The sequence below is a fragment of the Callorhinchus milii genome, unplaced genomic scaffold (assembly GCF_018977255.1).
Source record: "Callorhinchus milii isolate IMCB2004 unplaced genomic scaffold, IMCB_Cmil_1.0 Scaffold2, whole genome shotgun sequence".
Taxonomy (NCBI): Eukaryota; Metazoa; Chordata; class Chondrichthyes; order Chimaeriformes; family Callorhinchidae; genus Callorhinchus; species Callorhinchus milii.
This window is the reverse complement of record NW_024704743.1, coordinates 119,061,658-119,085,672: the sequence shown is the minus strand read 5'-3', so window position 1 is coordinate 119,085,672 and position 24,015 is coordinate 119,061,658. Positions and strand designations below refer to the sequence as shown.

The following is a 24,015-nucleotide window of genomic DNA, read 5'->3' as shown; positions in this document are numbered from 1 at the left end:
TCTGTGTTGACCCTGTTGATCTCAGCCTACAGGGATGGACTGGCTATATGGGATATCAAAACATTTTCCAAGCGTCCCCATGATACTTACCACCCCAGAGCCCACCCTCCCTCATAAGTGACAGGTTGGACCAGCCAATAATCGCCCAGAGCCCGTCCTTCCTGATGAGTGATAGCTATGATAGCCAATCACCACCTGATGGGCCAAAGAACCTTCTTCATCCAAATCCATCTTGTGATCCGCGTGTAGGAGTCAGTGCCTACAAGGGATGTAGGGTAGGAGAAACTGAAGGGTGGACGCCAAAGGATGGTTGGAAATAATGCGAACTTCATTGTGTTCTTCTTTTTATTATAGAGAATAACAGACACGAGGAACAATCATATTGCAAAAAGCTAATCCAGAAGATCTGACGATGCCAATAATCAATGAGAAAAAGTGAGTGATTTAGTGCTTGTTGTTCATCAAAACTCGGAGATATGAGCAGTGAAGAAGGCCAAGAAGATACTGGACGTTAGTACAAGGCGTCTGGAATATAAAAGGAAATGTTGTAACATAGTGCAATAGACTTCATTTGGAGAATTTTTCACTTTGCCTTTGCCCAACCCCACTCTGATTTATAATGATCATAATCTTTGTATTTGACGTAGCGACTTATCACGTCAAGAGGACGTGTCAAAGTGCTTCAAAGGATTTTACAATGTAGTGGCTGTATCTATTTTGTAGGACGAAGCAGGAGCCAATTTGCACACAGCGAGGTCCCACAAACAGCCAACGAAGTGAGTTCATGACCAACGTTGGTTTGGGAGAATGTTGACCAGGAAGGACACTGTGAGAAACTCCATTCCCCATTTCGAATAGCGCAACAGGTTCTTTAACGTTCACCTGAACAAACAGATGGAGATTCCATTGAACATCTCATCCGAAAGATGGCACCTCTGGTAATACAGCACAACGCTGTATTTTCGTTTTTTTCTTGAATATTTCTTTATTTATTCCCTAAATAAATCAAATCGAGTCCTGTAGCTCAGTGGTTAGAGCACTCACCTCGCAAGCGAGAGACCTGGGTTTGATTCCCGGTAGGGCGAAACCTCGGGCAAGTTTCCTTACTCCACATTGCCTGATAATAATCCCTCAAGGGAAAAAGAACAATAATAATTTGGTCACTCGATCCACGAGTGTTCGTGGGGACGCTGCTGTGCGCAATTGGCGGCCGCGTTTCCCCCACAAATATACTTTGCAGTGTATTCTGTGAAGCGCTTTGAGACGGTCTCGAAGACGTGATAAGGCGCTGTATCAAATGCAGGGATTATTATTATTCGGCGCCTTGGGACGTCCTCCCGACGTGAAAGGCGCTTTACAAACGTAATTCTGTAGGGCATTGTAGGGGTCGGTCACTACAGCTGTAGAACATTGTATATATAGCTCAAGGGAAACCCACCAACATGGCGTTGAGGTCATTAATTTCTGTAAGACTTTTGACCCAAGTGCCTCGTGAAATCGTCCACCAAAAACCTACAGGAATCCCTCTCTCCCTTTCCCCCAACTCACTCACCTTTCCCTCTCCCTCTTCACCCTCTCCCGCTTTCCCTTCTTTTCTTTCTCTCCCTTTACCTCCCTCCTCACCCTCTCCTGATTTCCTCTCTTTCCACTTTCTCACTCTCTTCTCTCCCCCCACCCCCTCTTTTCTGTATCTCCTCTCTCCACCCCTTCTTTCCCCTCTTTTCCTTCTCTCCCTGATCACTCTCTCATCTTCCCATTCCCTTCTCCCCACCACCCACCCACCCATCTCTCTCTTCCCTTCCCTTTTCTCTCCCCCCCTCCTTTCCCCTCCCTTCTGTACTCTCCCCTTCGTCTCTCTCCCCATCTTTCTCTCTCCCCCATCTTTCTCTCTCTCCCCATCTCTGTCCCCATCTTTCTCCTCATCTTTCTTTCTCCCCATCTTTCTCTCCCCCCTCTTTCTTTCTCTCCCCACTCTTTCTCTCTCCCCATCTTTCTCCCTCTCCCCATCTTTCTCTCTCCATCTTTCTTTCTCTCCCCATCTTTCTCTCCCCCCTCTTTCTTTCTCTCCCCATCTTTCTCTCCCCCCTCTTTCTCTCTCTCCATCTTTCTTTCTCTCCCCATCTTTCTCTCTCTCCCCATCTCTCCCCATCTTTCTCTCCCCCCTCTTTCTTTCTCCCCATCTTTCTCCCTCTCCCCATCTTTCTCCCTCTCCCCATCTTTCTCTCTCTCGCCCTCTTTCTTTCTCTCCCCCTCTTTCTCCCTCTCCCCATCTTTCTCCCTCTCCCCATCTTTCTCTCTCCATCTTTCTTTCTCTCCCCATCTTTCTCTTTCCCCCATCTTTCTCTCTCTCCCCATCTCTCTCCCCATCTTTCTCTTCCCCCTCTTTCTTTCTCTCTCCATCTTTCTTTCTCTCCCCATCTTTCTCCCTCTCCCCATCTTTCTCCCTCTCCCCATCTTTCTCTCTCCATCTTTCTCTCCCCCCTCTTTCTCTCTCCCCATCTTTCTCCCTCTCCCCATCTTTCTCTCTCCATCTTTCTTTCTCTCTCCATCTTTCTTTCTCTCCCCATCTTTCTCTTTCCCCCATCTTTCTCTCTCTCCCCATCTCTCTCCCCATCTTTCTCTCCCCCCTCTTTCTTTCTCTCTCCATCTTTCTCCCTCTCCCCATCTTTCTCCCTCTCCCCATCTTTCTCCCTCTCCCCATCTTTCTCTCTCCATCTTTCTCTCCCCCCTCTTTCTCTCTCCCCATCTTTCTCCCTCTCCCCATCTTTCTCTCCCCCCTCTTTCTTTCTCTCCTCCTCTTTCTCTCTCTCCCCATCTTTCTCCCCATCTTTCTCCCTCTCCCCATCTTTCTCTCTCCCCTCTTTCTTTCTCCCTCCCTTTATCCTTCCCCCTTTCTCTCTCTCTCTCTCTCCCTCCCCTCCTTTTTCCTCTTCCCCTTCTACCTCTCTTGTCCTTTCTCGCTCCCTGCGCGCGCCCTTCCCCCCCCGCCCCCCTCGCGCGCCCCCGCCCCCCCCCGCGCGCCCCCGCCCCCCGCGCGCCCCGCCCCCCCGTGCACGCGCGCTGCAGGTGCCGGTCTGAGGGGGAGGAGAGAGAGACAGAGACAGAGAGAGAGGGACTCAGACACAGAGAGAAGCGGCTCCACACACCGAGACACTGACACAGCACTGCACAGCCTCTCACACACACCCCCCCACCCCCAGGGACACACACACCCCCACCCCCAGGGACACACAGGGACACACACACCCCCACCCCCAGGGACACACACACACACACCGAGACACTGACACACACCAGCACAGCCTCTCACACACCCCCCCCACCCCCAGGGACACACAGGGACACACACCCCCCCCACCCCCAGGGACACACACACACACACACCGAGACACTGACACACATCAACACAGCACAGCCTCTCACACCCCACCCCCACCCCCAGGGACACACAGGGACACACACACACTGAGACACTGACACACCAGCACAGCACCAACACAGCACCACCACAGCACAGCCTCACACACACACACCAGACAACAACCAACACAGACACCGAGACACTGACCACAGCCTCACACACACACACACACACACACATAGACATACACAGCAGCTCCCGACACACCGCCCCCCCCCACACACACACCCCCCCCCCCCCCACACCCCCCCCCCACACACTCACTCACTCACTCACTCACTCACAGCCCTCAGTCCCCGGTATCCGCACTCCGCGCTGATGGTGGACTCGGGAGGAGCGGCGCTGATGTTGTTGGTCCTCACCCTCGGGCTGCTCCCTCAGGTAAGTGACTGTGCCCCGAGCCCGGCTTCACCCCCCCCCCCACCCCCCCCCCTCACCAGCTACCACCCCCCTCACCCACCCCCTCACCAGCTACCACCCCCCCCCCACCAGCTACCACCCCCCCACCAGCTACCACCCCCCTCACCCCCCCCCCCCACCCACCCTCACCAGCTACCACCCCCCTCACCCCCCCCCCCCCCCCACCCACCCTCACCAGCTACCACCCCCCTCACCCTCTCCCCCCCACCAGCTACCACCCCCCCTCACCCTCTCCCCCACCCTCTCCCCGCCCCCACTCACCCTCTAACCCCCCACCCCCCCTCCCTCTACCCTCACCCTCACCCCACTGCCCCTCTCTCTCCCCACTGCCCCTCTCTCTCCCCATTGCCCCTCTCTCTGCCCATTGCCCCTCTCTCTGCCCACTGCCCCTCTCTGCCCACTGCCCCTCTCTCTGTCCACTGCCCCTCTCTCTGCCCACTGCCCCTCTCTCTGCCCATTGCCTCTCTCTCTGCCCACTGCCCCTCTCTCTGCCCATTGCCCCCCTCTCTGCCCATTGCCCCTCTCTCCGCCCATTGCCCCTCTCTCTGCCCACTGCCCCTCTCTGCCCACTGCCTCTCTCTGCCCACTGCCCCCCTCTCTGCCCATTGCCCCTCTCTCTGCCCATTGCCCCTCTCTCTGCCCATTGCCCCTCTCTCTGCCCACTGCCCCTCTCTGCCCACTGCCCCTCTCTCTGCCCACTGCCCCTCTCTCTGCCCACTGCCCCTCTCTCTGCCCACTGCCCCTCTCTGCCCACTGCCTCTCTCTGCCCACTGCCCCCCTCTCTGCCCATTGCCCCTCTCTCTGCCCATTGCCCCTCTCTCTGCCCATTGCCCCTCTCTCTGCCCACTGCCCCTCTCTCTGCCCACTGCCCCTCTCTCTGCCCACTGCCCCTCTCTCTGCCCACTGCCCCTCTCTCTGCCCATTGCCCCTCTCTCTGCCCACTGCCCCTCCTGCCCACTGCCCCTCTCTCTGCCCACTGCCCCTCTCTGTCCACTGCCCCTCTCTCTGCCCACTGCCCCTCTCTCTGCCCACTGCCCCTCTCTCTGCCCACTGCCCCTCTCTCTGCCCACTGCCCCTCTCAACCATTCCCCGACGTCTTCGCATTCCCTGGAGTCGCTCCATCCCCGGGACCCGAGCCCAGCTTCCCGTCTCCCTCCATCACTCGGGAGGGAGAGAGAGAGAAGGGGGGAGAAAAGAGAGAGGGGAGAGAGTGTGAGAGGGAGAGAGAGAGAAGGGGGAGAAAAGAGAGAGGGGAGAGAGTGTGAGAGGGAGAGGGAGAGAGAGAGCGAGAAGCTTCTCATCCCGTCCTTGAATATGTGTCTTTGTTCGCCCACAAATATACAGTCAATTCACTTTACATTGTGTTCTGTGAAGCGCTTTGGGACGTCCGCCCGACGTGAAAAGCGCTATATCAAATGCAAGGATTATTATTATTATTATTTGTCTGTTTGCCTTTGAGTCTCTCTCTCTCTCTGTATCTGTTTCTTTCTCTCTCTGTATCTTTCTCTCTCTCTGTATCTTTCTTTCTCTCTCTCTCTCTCTTATCTATCTTTCTCACTCTCTGTATCTGTTTCTTTCTCTCTCTGCATCTTTCTCTCTCTCTGTATCTTTCTCTCTCTCTATCTGTTTCTTTCTCTCTCTCTGCCTTTAAGTATCTCTCTCTCTCTCTGTGTGTCTCTTGTTTTCTGTCTCTCCCTCTCTTTTCTCCCTCTCTGTGTCTTTCGAGCATCTCTCGTCTTTGTATCTGTCTCTTTCTCTCTCTTCCTGTGTCTCTTTTTCTGTCTCTCCCTCTCTCTGTCTGTGAGTATCTCTCTGTCTCTCTGTGTGTCTTTATGAGTATCTCTCTGTCTGTTTCTCTCTCTCTGTCTGTCTTTGAGTATCTCTCTCTGTCTGTTTCTCTCTCTCTGTTGTCTCCGTCTCCCTCTTGTCTTTAAATATCTCTTTGTGTGTGTGTCTTGTTCTGTCCGTCTCTCTCTGTCTCAGTATAACCCTCTCGGAGTGAGGACAAACCTCCAGATTGCAAAGTGCGTTTCATTTATTTCTGTGCCCTCTTTTTCTTTTTAAAAAGAAATCAGGAATGTCTCTCTTATCTCTGTAGCAAAAATAAACCCTCTGGGAGGGTGTTGGAGGGTTGTAGCGGCCGGTCAACCAGGCAAAACAACAGCCAACACCTTTTATAGAGTTACTTTTGTTTTTGCCGGTTCAAATGCAAACCTTTCAGGCTGTTGATTCATTTTTTTTTTGTAAAGCCCTCCAGAGAAAAACAAAGGTGCATTGCCTTGTCAGTTGAGTTAAGCCCTGCGTTTCGCACACTTTCTCGATGGTCCAAATGGTCAAGCGAAATGTTCTCCCTTCTCTCTTTGGGCTGAGAAGGAGACGATACATTTCTCTGGTGTCTCTTTATCTCTGGTTGTCTGTGTCTTTTGAGTGTTTATCCCCCTATGTGTGTGTGTGTGTCTCTCTCTATCTTTGTGTCTCAGTTTCTGTCTGAGTGTTTGTCTGTCTCCCTGTGTCTCTCCTTTTCTCTCTCTCTCATCCTTGAGACACTGTACTGTGTGTTGTGTCTCTTTTTCTGTGTCTTTTTCCAGTGCACCGGCTGCCCACAACTCAGCTGTTGTGCTTTTTTTTTGAAAGAAGCCCTCTTATGTTGTGTTTTTTTTCTCCTCTTTTTAAACCCCGAAAGACATTAAGTGCTTGGAGATCCAAATCAGTTTCGCCGTGAAGGAGTAGCCCAATGTGTTTGCTCTTAGGCTTGGCGAATAAATGTGTGGTTTATCTTTTTAAGTGTCGTTAATTTGCAGCAGGTAAAACAGTAACACGGCACAGACATTGTTACCTTCCCAAAAGTATTGATTTTTAGCTACACAACCTTAAAATCGTGTGTGTGTTTCTGTGTTTGGTCATTGTATGAAAGGTCTTCGAAACAAAAGATGAGATAGAGTGCCAGAGTTCAATATTGATTATTCTGCATTTATCTGTCTTTCTTTCTTTACTTCTTTCTCTCTCTCTCCCTCCCTCCATCCTCCACCCCCTCTCGCCCTCTCTCTGGGTTTTTAAATCACAATAGATTGAGGGATTTCCATGAACTGGGAATAGGACGTCAGTTAATTCCAAGCCTTTCTTAAATGCGCTTCAAAAGCTTTGGTGTAAGTGTTTGAGGAGGAGGGGAGGGTGGGTTGATGTCTGACTACCATATCTGGGAACTGTCCAGGAGCGGTCTGTTTAATATTAGTAGAAATCCTAATAATGTATAACTTATCTCACTCTCTCTCTCGCTCCTCCGCACCCCCCCAGTTGGACAAGTTACAGTTGTATTTTGTCTGGAAGTCAACTTGCGTTCCAAAAACAAAAATGTATTGAGTGCAGTCGCTCTGCCTTACCAGTTATCACTTATGCAGTGCTCCTGAGATGTTGGGCGCTGTGTAAATAAATGTGTGGTATCACCATATCGCGTACCTTACTCCTACTTTTGCCCGTTGTTCCGACCAGAGCTGGGCAGCAACTGAAAGTACACTTTTATATTTAAAAAAAACACATTTGTTATAGTGTTTTGGTTACGCAAAAGGAGTATATATTTCAACTTGTGGTTAATGAAGGAAGTGGGGTTTGGGGAGTGAAGCTGAGCCTTCTCCCTTGATTGGAATTACCTTTTGATGGTACACATTTGTAATCTGTAGAAAGGCCACATAAACCACATAATTTACCGTTGCATTTAGGATTTAGTTCTGGTAGTTTACTCTTGTCTCCGTGGTATGTGAGGTGATTCGAGGTTGAGCCTGGATGTTTTATGTTTTAACTCTTGGCTTTGGGGGCATTTGGAGGTTTTGGCTAAATCCCTGACAGTAATATGCCATGTTCCAAAGTAATGCTAAATTGCCCGCTCTCAGGATAATTTGCCTTTTGTTCTCACTGCCTCTTGTCAACTGCCTATCTGATAAAAGAATTGTTTGAAGTATAGTAATTAAAATAGTTTGGCACTAAATCAGTTAAATGTACTGTACGCTTCGAATTACACGATCAGAGATGCACCATACTTGCACATAATTGAACTGTTTCCAGTCTGTAGACTTTGTCTACAGTGAGGCCCATAGTAGTTCAACCCGGCAGCCATTTGCTGAGTCTCCAGACCATTGTGTAGTAATGTCATTGACCTTAATGGCCAAACATTTGAGCTGAGTTTGAAAGTGTCCCTATTCTTCCCCCCCCCCCCCCGCCCCCGTCTGTGTCTACAAGGGCACTTTTATTCACTGAAAAGATAGCCATCTTCAAGTAGGATTCACAGCTCAAAGGGTTAACAACGTGTGGTTGATTTGGATCTATTTAGGAAGTAGTGTAATTTCAGCTGCTCAAGGCAGGTAGTGAGTGGATTGCNAAAAAAATTTGCCAACCAGCAGGTTACAGCAAAACAATGTGTGCTGTTGCATTCAAATTATTATTAATAATAATAATAATAATAATCCTTGCATTTGATATAGCGCTTTTCACGTTGGGAGGAAGTCCCAAAGCGCTTCACAGAACACACTGTAAAGTGAATTGACTATATATTTGTGGGCGAACGCGGCAGCCAATTGCGCACAGCAATGTCCCACAAACAGTTGTAGATTGAAAATGACCAATTTATTATTGTTTTGGGTTTTGGAGGGATTATTATTAGGCTCTGCGTGGAGTAAGGAAACTTGCCCAAGGTTTCGCCCTCTGCCGGGAATTGAACTCGGGTCTCTCGCTTGCAGAGCGAGTGCTCTAACCACTGAGCTACAGGACTCCACTATTAGACTTTAATTGTATATTTTATCTTCCTTTTAATTTAAAGGTGCCAGTAAAGGCAACTGGACATGCCACGTGCAAGACTGGATTTTCGGAAGACATTTACGATGCAGTTGTTTCAAGGAGCATTCATGAAGGGCAGCCTCTTTTAAATGGTAATTCTCTACCTCAATATCACTCTTTTCAAAGTCTTGTTGGATGATGTTTGTATTAAATTAGAGAATTTAATCAGGCATGGTGCACAGTAGCTTGAATCTTCAGATTTAAAAACAAGCAGAACAAAAGAATGTAAATATTTCGATTGGGAAGAAAAATCATAATTTTTTACTGATGGAATTTGGTAGAGAGCCAGCCGAGTCGAGTGTATCTTGAGGGATTTGAAAAAGAAGACGTGCTGAGATGTAACTTCTCCGCTCAGGAGGCGCTGGCCTGCTCCGTGTCCCTCGCCCGGCCCACCCCACCATCGGTGGTCGGGCTTTCACCCTTTGGAACTCCATCCCACGTTCCCTTTCTTTCGCTCCCTCCATTACCTCCTTCAAGGCATTTCGCAAGACCCTCTTCGACCGCGCTTTCCGTCACACCCCTACTCCTACCCTCCATCCCTCCTGATCCCACCTCCTTGCTCGGGTCTAAATTCCTGACTTGGGACGTTCCACCAGTGTGAAAGGCGCTATACAAATGTAATTTGTTGTTGTTGTGATGGTTTCATGGTGCGTGGAGGGGCAATGCTAGTTCAAGCAACTGAGACCTCGATTCCTAACTTCAAGCACCCAACGTCTCCTTGTCACTTGAGCTCACGAGCCTTGAGGTTTCACACTATTTGTCGCGAGATCCAATACTGGGTTTGTCACATGGAAGAGCCGTGCTATTTTTGTTGCCTATTCTCTGCACTTTATCCGAGTTACTTTTTAAAAAAAAGAAGGAAACACGATCCTGAAAAAGGTGATTGAGTCAGTGAATTGCAGCCATTACCTCCCCTGTCAGTGGGAGGAAGTTTGTGTTGACTTAATGTTCAACACGGAATATGTTTATAATACGTAGATGAAATCCTGCCGTTTAACTTTGTGTTATTGGGATCAAAAGCTCATGACAAGGCCGGTTAGATAATCTCTTGTATGTTTTATTAAATGCATGTCAAACATTCGTTGACAATTTTGACAAAGGGAGGAACTTTTCTTGAAAAATCATCATTGAAAGTTGGGCTTCTGACCAGGAAAGTGAAATGGAGTGGAATAATGACTGTATTAGTGTCGGAAGACTTCGGAAAATGGCTGTTTTTAAAAAAAAGAAAATGTGGGATGTTGACCCAATTGCTTACTCTTGACATGGGCTTTATGTTGAGCTTTATCCAAGCAGTGTTACAGTATGACCCCTGGGGTTATCAAATAACAATAATAATCAGCCTTGCATTTGAAATGGCACCTTTCCCTGCTGTTTACGACCGCATTACAAGGCCAGAGGAAAATGTGATGGACTCGTTGTGTGAATGCTGACTCCAGAGGTGTGGGATACCACGAGATTATGCAATGGACCATGATCGTAAAAAGCAATCATTTTAATGAGAAATGCAAATATATAGTGTGCTTATGTGAAGATTTTGAAATACTAGGTCTTTGTTGGAAAGGGAAATTGGGTGTTGTTTCGGTGCAGCTTTGAGGCTAACAGATAGATCTGAAATGTCTCACCCTGTTTGCTGGCATTTGCTGGTACAGTAAATTCAGTGTTACACTATGCTTATTGTATGTGCTCGTCTGTTGCATTTTAGAGAGTTGATTTTTTGTTCTGTTGAGGATTTAATCTCAACTTCAGTCCTCTTGTGCCTCGACCTAATTGAAAGGCACTAGATAGATATCCAAAACAGAGTAAATTACTTGGGCATAGAGAAAAGGCAAGTAAATGAGACTGAATGGATTGCTCTTTGAAAGATCCAGTACAGAAACGCAATGGTCCAAATGGCCTTCTGTGCTGTAAATCTCTACGGTTTTTATGATTGTAATGCCCTAATTGTGAGACAGAGCATCTAATATTGTTTTTGGACTTGTTGGTCCATAATACTACTACTACTACTAATAATAATAATCCTTGCATTTAATAAAGCGCTTTTCACGTCGGGAGGACGTCCCAAAGCGCTTCGCAGAACACACTGTAAAGTGAATTGACTGTATATTTGTGGGCGAACGCGGCAGCCAATTGCGCACAGCAATGTCCCACAAACAGTCGGAGATTGAAAAATGACCAATCTATTATTGTTTTGGGTTTTGGAGGGATTATTATTAGGCTCTGTGTGGAGTAAGGAAACTTGCCCAAGGTTTCGCCCTGCCGGGAATTGAACTCAGGTCTCTCACTTGCAAAGCGAGTGCTCTAACCACTGAGCTACAGGACTCCACATAAGCATTTAGGTGTCAGCCTGTCCAGCTTTGGCAGAAGGTTGTGTGTTCAACCCCTAATGTGGGGACTTTTGAGCTCACAGTCTACACTGAGACTCCAATGCAGTGCTGTGTATATGTCTGAATGTTAGGTTGGGGGGTTGCACTGTTGGAGGTCGGGTCCTTTCGATGCGATGTGAAACCCAGGTACCGCCTGCCCTTCCGGGTGGGTATTACATATCCTGTGTCGCTATTCGAAAAGTTCCTGCTGGTATTCTGGTCAACAGTTGGTCATTGACTTCATGGCTGGTTGTGGGCCAATGCTTTGTGTAAATTGGCTGCCACGTTCACCTACAAAATATACAGTCACTACATGGTAAGTATCCCGTGGAGGTATTTCAGTGGAGTGATGAGGAGCTGTATCAAATGCAAATATCATTTCCACCCCCTCGCGTTTCTCAGTGTGAAACTGGACTTATGAACTGTGAACGCATCTAATGTGGTACTGAGGCTCTTGTTTCTCGTCCTTCAAGTTTATTGGTGGTCTTCTGAGTCATATTTGTTAATTGAATATAATGGTGAGGCGATCGATGACTGCTCTTCACCCTCCCCTACCCCCACTCCCACCACCACCAACAACCAAACGGATATAAATGTCTTATTTTGTTAAGTGACAAACCACATACGAAGAGAATTAGGTGTGATGTCGTAATATCGCCTAGCACGTGTTCAATCTAATTTTTGATACAGTTCAGCTTTATTTTGCTTCAGGCAATTGAAATCGTCATTGGAACTCTTTGAAGTGCATTGCCTTTGCGGGAATAAGCTTACTGGCTTGTGCCGCACGACTCAACTGAATGCAGATAGTTTCGGTTATCGGAAATGCAGTTTTCCAATCAAGTTGTGCCCACTTGTATCTTACCTCTAAGCACACAGACAATGGTTGTTGACTAACTACTGTTTCAAAGCTGAAGCATTAAACTCTGGTCAGTCATTGATGGGATTCTTGTGTTTAAATGGAGACTCGTCTAGATGGAAGTCCTAATCATGAGAGATAAGACACAATACAACAAGTGCTCGAATGAATCCGAGGAATTTAAATTGGACAAAGCAGCGAGTTGGTTCTGATTTAATGCAGGTTCCAGTGGGGCGCTGCTTGTATTTGTAGGGCCGTGATATTAATCCTTAGTAAAATATCAGTGCCAAACTGCCGAGTACATTCATAAGTTTGAACACAGTTGATGCAAATGGTGTAGGTTATGAAATAAGTTTACTCAAGTCCTGGAGGTCTCGAGTGGATGTAATAGTTGGATTAATATTTTAAGGTTTACAGATTTATTTCCTCAGCCACTGAGGCTAAGGAAAATATGTTGGTTTTTCAAAAAGATTGCACTTGTTACGGGAATTTGGGCTGCTAGCGTTTTCCTAATAACCTTAATTTGCTTGAAATTTGAGGAAAATGAAATGCCAATTTACTAATACAGCTTACATTTATACAGCGCCTTTAATGTCGGGAGAACATTCCAAAGAGCTTGACAATGCTGGCTGGGCATTCGAGCTAAATGAATGAAGGTCAACTCTTGTCGAAGATTTGCAATGTGATGTTGATAATGTTGATACCCAGCAGATTAAATACTTTATTGGCCATATCTTGTTTAGTTTAGGTCAGTGTTTTGACTAGAGTTAGGGTGGCAGAAGGTCTTTGAAAACCGTTTTTGTTTGGCTGTGACTATTTGACGGTTAAAAGATGTAATTGAAAATTTTTAACTAACCTTGTCGAACCATAGTAATTGACAGCACAGAAGAGGGGGGTAGTTTTGCGGACAGAGGGGGGCGGGGTGGGGATCGAAGAGAAAAGGATGGTATTGGGTGAAGTTGTGATGGTCCTGTGAATAACCAGCATGTAACATTCACTGCTGAGGCTCACGCACATTGGTGAAGGGGAGGTTAGGTGGAATAACTGCTCGTTTGGAAAAACATTTCAGAAGGAAAGGGGGAAGCATGAGCTCCTTTTATTCCAAGCTGTTGATCTTCGGACCCATCATGCAATCCACAATTCTGACATGGTTTAGGGATTTTGGAAGGGGGCCTAGACGTTTGCATTCAACACTGTTTGCACTGTCAGCCCAGCAATGATTAGAGAGGCATTGTGGAACAAAACACCAGATAGAATCTTGTATGCAACTTGTGAAAACTGCTGCAAAGCTCGTTAAACATCGCAATGCTGAGTTTGTTAATGTACAGCTTTGGCTGTGGGGGTGGGAGGGGAGGGTTAATCCTCGCACAAGATTTTAATTATTTACTTTCAGCGAAGGACAAAGTTTGTGCCTGGAGTTGAAAGCGTTTTGAGTGTGGAATGTTTTCTGAGGCGGAGGGACTGCGGGATGGAGTTCCAGAGGGTGGGCAGAATGGCTGAAGGCTCACCCGCCTGCCAATGATGGGTATAGTCGAAATGGGTAAGTGAAGGGGAAAAGTCTGAATGGTTCAGGGCTATTTGAACCCCCAAGTCAGAATGCAGTGTTCTCATTGTTTCTATGTTGAGTTTCTCATGTGAGCTGTGGAGTATCTGGTGGGTTCTTGGCCAGTGATCGAGCATTTTGGGTTCAAAGAGGGATACGGACTAGTGGTGCACGAAATAAAAAAGCTTGATCGGGGTTTTGAGATAGGCTGGAGCGGTGGGATTGAATGAACAGTTTCTTCTGAGAGCTGGCGCAGACTTGATAGGTCGAATGAGTCAGACTTGATGGGTCAAATGAGTCAGACTCTCTGCCCCCACTCTTTGGAACTCCATCCCTCAATCCCTTCGCTTTGCTCCCTCTCTTGCTTCCTTCAAGGCACAACCCTCAAGAACCTCCTTTTTGACAGTGCCTTTAGCCGCCCTCCCACCCCCCTGTCCTCCCTCATCCCAGCCCTGCCCCCCCACTCTCGGGTCCTGATCCCTGACTGTTCAGTACCTTGGGATGTCCTCCCGACATGAAAAGTGCTTTACAAATGTAATTTTGCTGTTTGTTGTTGATGTATCCTTATGCACTGTAGATTTCTGTGATTCTGAGACAGTGCCGTCTGTTCTTTGCGGTGGGAAGCAGAAGCCTGGATCCTTTTTGCAGTGCCCTTGTGTGACGTAAAATTCAGTTCAATAGTGCCGACCGTTGCTGAGTTTAGAACTGTGTTTGTAGCAGCCAGTAATACTGCTCCTTAACCAATATTGTTCAGTATTTTTGCGCTTAATTACAACTGGCTGGGCATAAGTTAGATGCTGTAGCTGCACTAGGCATTTATTAACCTAATTTCAGATGCACACACAATAGCATTGTTTTCCTTCTGTAAGTGCACATAGAATAGGTACATGCAAATTTTAAGGAGCATTTTGAATGAAATGTATTGCCTTTGTATCCCAGGTAATTACTCAGTTTCTAATGGGGTTTAAAATCATTACACAGGATTTTGAGAATGAAACGTTTAATTACAAAGGCACATATCTACCTTCCTTGCATCGACTGAGATGCAAATTAACAGCGTGCAGCATTTTCTCCTCTTAAAACTAAAGATGTCCCGAGGAAGGGAGCTACCAATTAATTGTAAAGCAACCACCACAGGTGTAAAGAGCTATCGGAAGGGAGATGAAGATTTAATTGATTTATAATCACATGATTCGATGCGTACAGTGGGCAGAGTGGGGTAGAATAACTTCCTGCCTTTAAAGTGGAGAAGGATGTCAGCACTTAGAAAATGATCACACTCTGAGCTTGATGATTAATGGACAGCTGTTCCATTTCCAGACTTTTTTGTACTCAACAATATCCGTGCACATAATGGGACAGAAGGGGCGGAGGGGTGTCTGTTTCTCTAAATATGCTACTGCTGGTTTGTTAGATTAAAACCTTGATTCCCTCAAATACTTCAGACCCGCTGCCTATAAATACAACTGCAATAACGTTTATAGAACTGCAATTCAAAGGAGGATAGTACCTCAATGTTTCTGGGTTGGGTGGTAGAATAGCTGACGGTGGACGTGCTTTCTACCACTGCTCCTCGAAACTCTGGAACGCTCTTCCTCTATCTCTCCGCCTTGCCCGCTCCCTTTCCCATCTTCAGGTTGCGCCTGAATGCCTTCCTCTTTGACCGTGCCCCCAGCTAGGGATTCTGCTCAGCCACTGTCAAGTGCTCTGGGAAGCTACTCTAAATGAGGGGCACTATGTAAATCCAAGTTGTTGTTGTCAATGGGGGAGGTGACCATAGGCCAGTCGGTTGAAAAGGTAGGTTTTAAGCTGGGATTTAAAGATGGGTAAAGAGGTTTTTGGGAGTTGAGGGCACAGTGGCTGAAGGCTCGGCCATCGATGCTTATTGTCTGCGAGGGAGAGATACAGGATTGGAGGTGGAATGTACTCATGTGATGTATGGGTTGGGAAAACAGACAGTTTTTTTTTCAGGGTGATCAATAAATCCCAGGGTCTTTTGTTTTGCATTGATCAATACAGTATAATGAAGTCTCTGCTCAGTTCAAAGCCGAACATTGCTACAGGATTTGGATGGGATTGAGCGGTTTCTCTTCAGTAATAAACTGTAATAAATTTAATCGCAGCTTGTCACATCTCTCTTCTCCCCCCACCCCCACTTCCTTATTGTTCCACGCGTGACTCAGGTTGAAGCAGTACTTACGTGAGTCGTCAGCTGCTTTCTGAAAGTCACCTATTTTGGAAACTTGCCCTTGCAAAGTGCAGGAAAATTGGGTAACCCACAGAGAAAGTGATGCACTGCAGTCTTTTGTTAGGGCTTGTTTGGCATTATCTGAAGCTACTGTTAGAGCGAAGTGCCCGCCTGGGTTTGTGGAACAATTTGCCCTGGAATATGTCACAGATAAATAATAACAATAGTAATAATAATAATCCTTGTACTTGGTATAGCGCCTTATCACGTCTTCAGGACATCTCAAAGCGCTTCACAGAATATAGTGTAAAGTGAATTGATTGTATTTTGTGGGTGAAAAATATGGTCACAGTGTGGAAAGGGTTATCGCGTTTACATAGTTGTCAGCTTGGCTCAGTCCAGTCTGGAAGCACCCTGGCCACTTGATTTTGTATTATATTTGTATTTTTGCCCACAAAATACAGTCAATCCACTTTACGATACATTCTGTAAAGCGCCGTGAGGCGCTGTATCAAATGCAAGGATTATTATTATTATTGAGTCAGGAGGTTGTGGGTTCAAGTCCCCGACGTTGGTGACTTTTGAGCTCACACTCTAGGTTGACAGTCCAGTGCAGTGCTGGGAGCCCTACATTGTTGATAGTGCCTTCCGTCTAACCTGCCTAAGTGGGCGTTAAGGATCCCATTGGCACTATTCAAAAAGAGAACGGAGTTTCTCCCCGAAGTAGTGGCCAACAATCCTTCCAACAAAGCTCAATTCATGGCTGTTTGTGGGGCGTTGCTGTGGGCGCATTCGGTACCACATCAAAATTACGTAGTCATTACCTTTCACAGTATATCCTGCGCAGCACTTTGAGCCACCCTCCCGCTAAGAAAGGCGCGATGTCAAACTTGCATAGAAAATAACAGCACATAAACAGGACATTCAGCCTCCATATGAGGATTAGAATGGGGGAACTGGCTTAACTCGGCCAAAATCAGTCTGGTTGTGTTTTTGGTAGTGTGGTTGGTTTTCACTTCTCACTTTTTTTTAATATTAAAAGATGTATTGAAACAAAGAGTACAATTGCTTATTGGTAATGGGCTGGGCGCTAACTAGAAAGAAAAGAAACTAGAAAGAAACCTTTGTTAGTAATAGTTCATGTGTGATTATCGTTTCAGAATTGGATGAGTGAGGTTAGATTTTTTTTCGGAGGAGTTTCCATGGATTTTTTTTACTATGTGCCCTTGACTTGTAATTAGCCCATTAAATGAATGTTGCCACAATACCCATGGGTAGTCAGGCTACACATGGTAGAAAATGAGCACAAAACCAAAAGCACCAATACGCAAGGGTATTTCATGTTTTTCTTCTTTTCTTCTCCCCTCCCTCTCTCCTCATTCTCCCCCCACCCCAACCCTGCTTTTTTTTTAAATTGCGTGACCCATGAGATGATGTGAACATTGCAATAGAAATCCAAATAGACTGGCCAACCTCCAGTGGGAGGTTTTATTTTCGGGGGTGGAGGAAGAGGCATCAACAACGGAAGATTTCAAAGTGCATTCATGTTTTTGGAGCAGTTAAGTTACGGGAAATCTGGTATTTTGCATTAAGTGAGTTTGTGTAAATACATGCCCTCCGAGAATTGTGCTAAATACTTTATAAACCGAGGAAACGCAAACTGAGGGTCCGAGCTCTATGGGGGGGTGGGATTTATCAAGTGGAATGTAGTCGAGGGAAGGAAAAAAAAACATTGGAATAAGCTTGTTGAGATAACGCATTCTTTACTCTTTTTTTCTCTCCCCCAAAAAAGTATTTTACAAGGATGTTTTTCATCCATGCCAAGTACTGAAGGCCATCCACAGAGCAACTTGCGTTCTTTTTTGATTGGGTTCTTGAAAGTGTTTTTATTTTTAATCCTCTGCAACCAAGACGTAAGAATGCGTTAGTTTACTTGACCCGGTCCTCCTGGTTCTTTCTCTAAAATATTTTTTTTAACAAGAAACAAAACGCATAGCCACTCCTGTGAAGCGCTTCAAAACAACAACTTGCATTTGTAAAGTGCCCCTAACGTAGGGTAGTGTCTCAAAGACGTCCTCCTGACGTGAAAGGCACTATTCTGACCGCAAGCACTGTAAGATTATACTACAAACCACGCTGCATGATATTTCAAGTGTCTCTGTTTCTAGCGTTAATATGTTTGCTCTCAACTTACAAACTCAAATTCATTATTTACCTCCTGCCTTACTGGCGTGGTTGTTGCCAGCTGTATATTTGCTTGTGTTTGTAGTGGGACCAGGGTCAAGGCATCAAAGGAGATCTTACCACTTTAATGGCCTTTTCAACTTTTTTTATTACGAGAGACATCTTAGTTTCTTTTTTCCCCCCCACCCACCTCCCTCTCATTTATGTCTCCACACAACAGTGTTGTTTGTGGTGAGTTTGAGACTATAAACTGGGGAATCGAATCAGTTTTCTTAACGTGCTCTGCTACGTCCCACCCACCTCCTCAACCGGTGGCACCCGCCTGTCTCAAACACAACAGTGTACGTACATACATTCAAGACTTCCAGCACACACTGTCTCTGCAATCGTATTTAATTCTTCAATTTCCACAAGTTCCGCCTTCCTGGATAAATCCAGGCATCTCGGTTTGGCAATGAATAAATTTGACCCGATTCAGACCTGACATGTTTATGCAGCGTCAGTCACTCAAAACTTTTTCTTCCCAGGATTGGAAGAAAGCTCTCTCTCCTCAGCTGCATTCCTTCAAGACTCAGTGTTAGAAATAATTGCAGCAGATGTCTTCTAGAGTTAATTGTTCATGACAGATTACGCACAGTGGTTGTGCAAAAAGCCCTTGGATCTGGAAGTTAGCTTAAGCAATTCACATAACTCACTATTTTTGAATAACTTTTCACTGGAGGATGAGATGAAAATGAGTTTGTCATTAGTACCATTCAGCTGTATCTTAAAAGAAATGTGCTCGCTTGGATTGGTTTCCATTGGCAAAAGAACCAGTGGGGAGATGATGAGTATTTTTTTTACCCAACAAGTTGTTACGATCTGGAATGCACTGCCTGAAAGGGCTGTGGAAGCAGATTCGATAGTAGCTTTCAAAGGGGAATTGCATAGGTACTTGAAAAAGAAAAACTTGCAGGGCTATGGAGTAAGAGTGGGGGAGTGGGACTAATTGGATAGCTCTTTCAAAGAACCAACACATGCTGAATGGCCTCCTTCTGTTCTGTATGATTCTATGAGATTTTAAAATCATAATACTTGAATTTGATAGAGCACCTCATCACGTCATCGAAACGTCTCAAAGCGCTTCACAGGATATACTGTAAACTGTTGTGACTGTGTATTTTGTGGGCAAACCCTTAGAAATAATGGGCACTTGAGAGAGGCACCGGAAAGGGCCCAGGAGAGCGGGGAGATGATGGTAACAGTGCTTTTAACTGGATGCTTGTGACATTTCACCACTTGACACCCACTGGGCACCTGGCTTTGTAGAAAGCTTTGTCAAGGTCACATTGTGGCCCAGCGGGATATGGGTTAATTGATGCTTGTTATTTTAAATAATGTCCTAGTTATTAATTTTAGGTTTTTGCAATATGAGGTTCCCAGCATTTGTTCTCTTAATTACAACTAAATCTTGCTGCTCACCAAAAATAACAAATGCTTCATGTTGGCCCAAAGGACTTGGGACGAAAAGTGCTTTAACCCCTTGAAAGCAATCAGGCTTAAAGAAACCCAACAAGCATTTCGTCTTCGGACACCTCGCCCTTCTTTCAATCCCATCCCCAGCTTGGGTTCCCAGGCAGCACTGTTGAGCATGATAGGACATCCTCCCAACATGAAAGGGTGGTGTATGCATGTAAAATTGTATTGCATTGTAACTCCAGTCTCCTTGGGCCAACATATAGCCTGACAAAACACTAATGTTACAGCAGCTAAGCTCTTCAAACATCGATGTAGCTTCATCATATTAATGGTCTCTCACGTTGTACTTGTTGGCTAAATTATTTAAATACTATCGCTGTTGAATCAATCTATTTCTGGTTCAATTGGTTTTTGACTATCTCACAAAAGTAATATGTAACTGAACGATGGAGCTATTGGAAGCTGTAACTAAGTGTATCATCTTGATTATCACAGGGTTTTATTGTTAGACCTGCCGAAGCATTGTGATGCTCGTCTCGAGACCAGGTCATCTTATGAGAGCAGTAACCATGTATAATTTATTATCTAACCAAATAAAATCAGACATTCGCTTTCATGGCTGGTTTTGGGGCATTGCTGTGCGCAAATCAGCTGCCATGTTTGTCTGTGATATTCCCAGCTCTTGTGCACATAGGAAATGTTTATTAGTTTTTATTTGAGTTACTTGGGTTAAATTTTAGGCTTTTCTGACTGGATAGTTCTTGTGTCTGTTCACAATGGAGCATGAGCGAGGGATCTTCACTCTTTTATCCTCTCATTTTGAAGCTGAAAATCTAGAGATGCAGAAATTCATTGTTGGTGACTGTGTGGGGGGGACATAGATATAAGATAGTCACAAGAATGGCAAGCTAAGAACTTGAGGGAAATTTTTTTCACACAAAGAGCTGATGGCGCATGGAATGCCCTGCTAAGTAAGGTGGTAGAGGCAGAGTCTATTTGGGGCTTCAAGAGGGAAGTAGACGGGTACATGAAAGACAGAGAGTTGATGTGGATAGAGCAGAGGCACAGATAGGACCTCAGTACCATCTTATCTGAAGGACAGCACCAATGCAACACTAGGCACTGCAACAGGGTGTCAGCCAAAGTTGAAAATACCAATGTTGGGCTTCAACCCACAACCTTTTGACTCCCGAGACGAGAGTGCCTGTGGTGGTGTTGCATTGGTGCTTTCCTTTGAGGGGTGACTGAGGGCTGGTGTTCTCGTCCTGACACAGTTCAGTATAAAAGTCAGCAGAGGATTGATAATTTCACAAGCCAATTGCTGCAGATGGATTGATGATGTTCAACGAGCAACGAAAAAAGTAGAGCACAGTTGTAGTCTAGAGCTCAAGAAAAGAACCACCAAACTCCAAAAAGCACACCTAGTTGCTTCCAAAGAACCTTTTTGGACTCTGATTCGCTTACCAATATGCAATTGCTAGTCACTGGTGCCCCCAGATACAATCCTTTAAACATGTGCCTCAGCACCAAATGAAGAACATAAATTAGTCTCTAGTGTATTGTGTCATCTGTGCCTTCGAGTGCATGTTTGGGCCAGAATCAAGTTGTCTTTGTTCATTTGTATTCGCTTTCTTTATCTACCGCTTCTGAGGAGAATGGTTATGGGGAGGAACAACAGTGAGCAATTTGTACATACAGAGTCTCCCTCATGTAGGATAACGTCTCTGAGTGCTTCACAGGATGCCAGGGGAGTGGGGGTGGAGGTTGAAGAGGTATCTTATTGATCCTCAGGGAGTCACAAACCAACAGCGCCCGTACTACCGACGTGCACTGAGCAGCTTCGGGAAGCCTTATACGTTGTGTTCCCAATGTATTACAAGCTGGAATATCTGCGACAACGATCCGGGACAGAGGGAAGATGTGTGGAAGTAATGTAACTATAATGTTCCCCCATAAAATACAGTCAATCCACTTTTCAATATATTCCACGAAGCGCTTTGAGACGTCTCAATGAAGTGGTAAGTCGCTACATCAAATGCAACGATTATATATTTATAAATAAAAATTTAAATATATAACGGTTATATAATTATTATTTTGACATTTCTGCCATCCACTGAGCTGGAGAAGATTGTGCTCCTGCCTTTTTAAGCCATTAACAGTATGTAACGGTGGAGCAATGTTACATAAAAACTGTCCATAGTTTGTCGTAAGACCGCCTTGAGTGCCATTTGGAGTTGCCACAGACCGTTGGAACGCTGTTCTTGTAATTAGATATTAAACAAACCATTTAATTATAAGTCGTGGGCACATTATGCAGTTGGCGTGATCTGCTTAATGTGGCATAAAGGCTTGCTTTAGGGGGTTGCATATGTGGCCGAGATGGTTCTTGATCTATTGTACCAAACTGTGAGGAGCATTTTTTGTGTACCCCGTACTCGTGAGGATTGGGAACCAGCATTTGGTAATCTGTCTGTGCAACCAAGTGATATCTGTTTGATTGGGGGGATGAGGTGGGGGGCCATTGAAGTGAAGGACCAAGCCTCATACCAAGGTTCAAAAGCTTAGGAGTAAATACTTTGCGAATCGAGGCTGGGTATACAGATCATTCTGTTTTTATTTTGCTCAGCCGGGCATCTTGAAACGTTCCGTAAACCATCAAAGTGCTTAAGAGTATCCAAACTAGACTGAAAGTTCCACATATGTGTGCCACCTGCACATGGCAATTTTACCGTGTCTGGAATGGAATGAGCACACTCCCCCCTCCCTGCTTACCTAATTCCTAAAGTATTCGCTGCAGGTTGGCAAGAGCCAAGGCTTGGGGATCTAGGATGTGTGTGTCAGAAGTAACTGCTGAAGTTTAACCAGTTTGTCTTTGCGAGCATTGTGTGGCAAACTTCCCTCTGCTTGTCCAGCTAGGACCACGCTAACTGTTAGAGCCTTGGCTCGTAGTGTTAACAGGAGCTGAGTAGTAGGAATTCTTGCTACTCGTGACCCTTCTGCAACTGCCAAGTACTACCAATGAGTCAGGCTGTCTGAAGTAATGGACATGTGGTATTTTGTGTAGGTGAAGATGTGGACGTCAGAGTTTGGGATGCAATCTCGTCTCCGAGTCATAAGGTTGTAGGTTCAAGCCCCAGGTCAGGACTTTGGACTAGTATAGTCTCGGCTGCCAGTCGTAGTGCTGGGGATGTGCAGCATTGTTTGGAGGTATTGTCCTTTGGATGAGATGAGATCTTAACAGGCGTTTTGCCTGTAAGGATGACAACTTTTATAAACTTTTGTTGGTTCCCTGGAGAGTAGAGTGGGGGGAGGGGGGTGGTGTGAGCGTGGAAATATTGAGAGACATAATGCGTTAACAGCTGAACAAGACATGTGGAACGAAATGTGTTGCAATTCAGGCGGAAAATCAGTGAAAGGCAATTAGAAGGAATCTTAAAATCTAGTAGGAGTTTACTGAAGCAACGAGCTACTAAAAAAAAAGCCTTGAGGGTGTGTGAATTGGGAAGGGAGGCTGTGAGTTGGGGGGGGGGGTGGAGTGGCAGAGAGGAAGGAAAGCCAACTTTAATGTATTGTGATGTAGGACCTTCATCGAAGGAAAAAGTTTGGTATGAAAAGTCTAGATGCAGATTTGTGAATGTATCTGAAGTTGCTAAAACCAGGGTTCAAACAATAACCATGGGAACTGAGCCTGATAGAGGAAAGTGACCTTATCTTCCAATTAACTTTATTGCTCTTTCACAGTGTTCCCTGCCTTAATTGCCCCTGGAGTTCAATTGTAAAAAAAATCAAATTGTTCCAATTGAAATAAAAATTTTAATGTGGTGTAAAGTTTATATTGTATCAGTGGAACTTTTTTCGTGGTGGGGGAGGGAAGGCAAATCCCTGCCTTTCAGACCCCTGTCTGTGACACATCTGCTGCTCTGGCTTAATCCTCTGCCTTTGTGACGAGAGTGGATCACTTCTCGACTGTTTTCGCGCGCACACATACGCAGACACACACACACACACAAAGAGAGCCCTATGAGTGAGTGGGCAATGTCAGAGCTGACTGTGCTGGAATTCTCATTCGTCTCCTTTCTTATTAAAATCTTATTGACACTCTTTTGTAAACCATGTAAAGTTTTTTTGGGGCTGATTCGAATTTTCTACAGACCTTAAAGGATGAGTTTTTGTTCATTAAAGCTTTAACGTCAACGGCTCCCTCTCTTTTTCTCTCTCTCTCTCTCTCTTCCTCCCCAGTCTCTCTCACCTCTTCTCTCTTTTATTTTCTCCCCTCTCCTCACTCACTCAAACCACAACTGTTTGTGACACACTCTTGTGTGTAATTGGCATGCCCACAAAATAGTCAATCCACTTTACAGTATATTCCATGCAACACTTTGAGACATCTCAACGACATGATAAGGCATTTTATCAAATGCAAGGATCATTATTATTCTTTCTCCTCGCTCTTTTCCCCACTTCTTATCTCTCACTTCCCCTTCTCTCTCTCTCTCTCTCTCTCTCTCTCTCTCTCGTTTCCCCCCCTTTCCATCTCCTCCCCCTTTACCCTCCTTTTTCTATTCCAGCCCCCACTCTCTCTCTCTCTTTGGCCTCCCCTAAGAACCCTCACTCACAAAATAATTTTCCAATCAAGCCGAAGCTAGTTTATTGCGAAGTGATGCCATGCTTTTCTGCAGCAACAGCACCTTTCTTTCTCCTGTCGGGATTAGAGGATTTTTTTTGTATGGAGGGTTTTGTAACGGTCATTCT

General features: G+C 45.6%; 1 protein-coding gene across 2 annotated transcripts in view; it reads left to right on the top strand.

The window, feature by feature from the left end:
- The first annotated feature begins 3,677 nt into the window (after positions 1–3,677).
- Positions 3,678–24,015, top strand: part of LOC103179705 (cadherin 2, type 1, N-cadherin (neuronal)) — an 88,531-nt gene continuing 68,193 nt past the window's right edge. Inside the window, exons 1-2 of one of the 2 annotated variants that reach the window (XM_042331857.1) lie at positions 3,678–3,802; positions 8,652–8,760. In XM_042331857.1, coding sequence (XP_042187791.1) covers positions 3,740–3,802; positions 8,652–8,760 — 172 coding nt within the window. In that variant the 5' untranslated portion in view covers positions 3,678–3,739. Of the gene's footprint in view, positions 3,803–8,651; positions 8,761–13,230; positions 13,428–24,015 lie in introns of those variants that run through there. The other variant, XM_007895088.2, reaches the window with a different exon arrangement.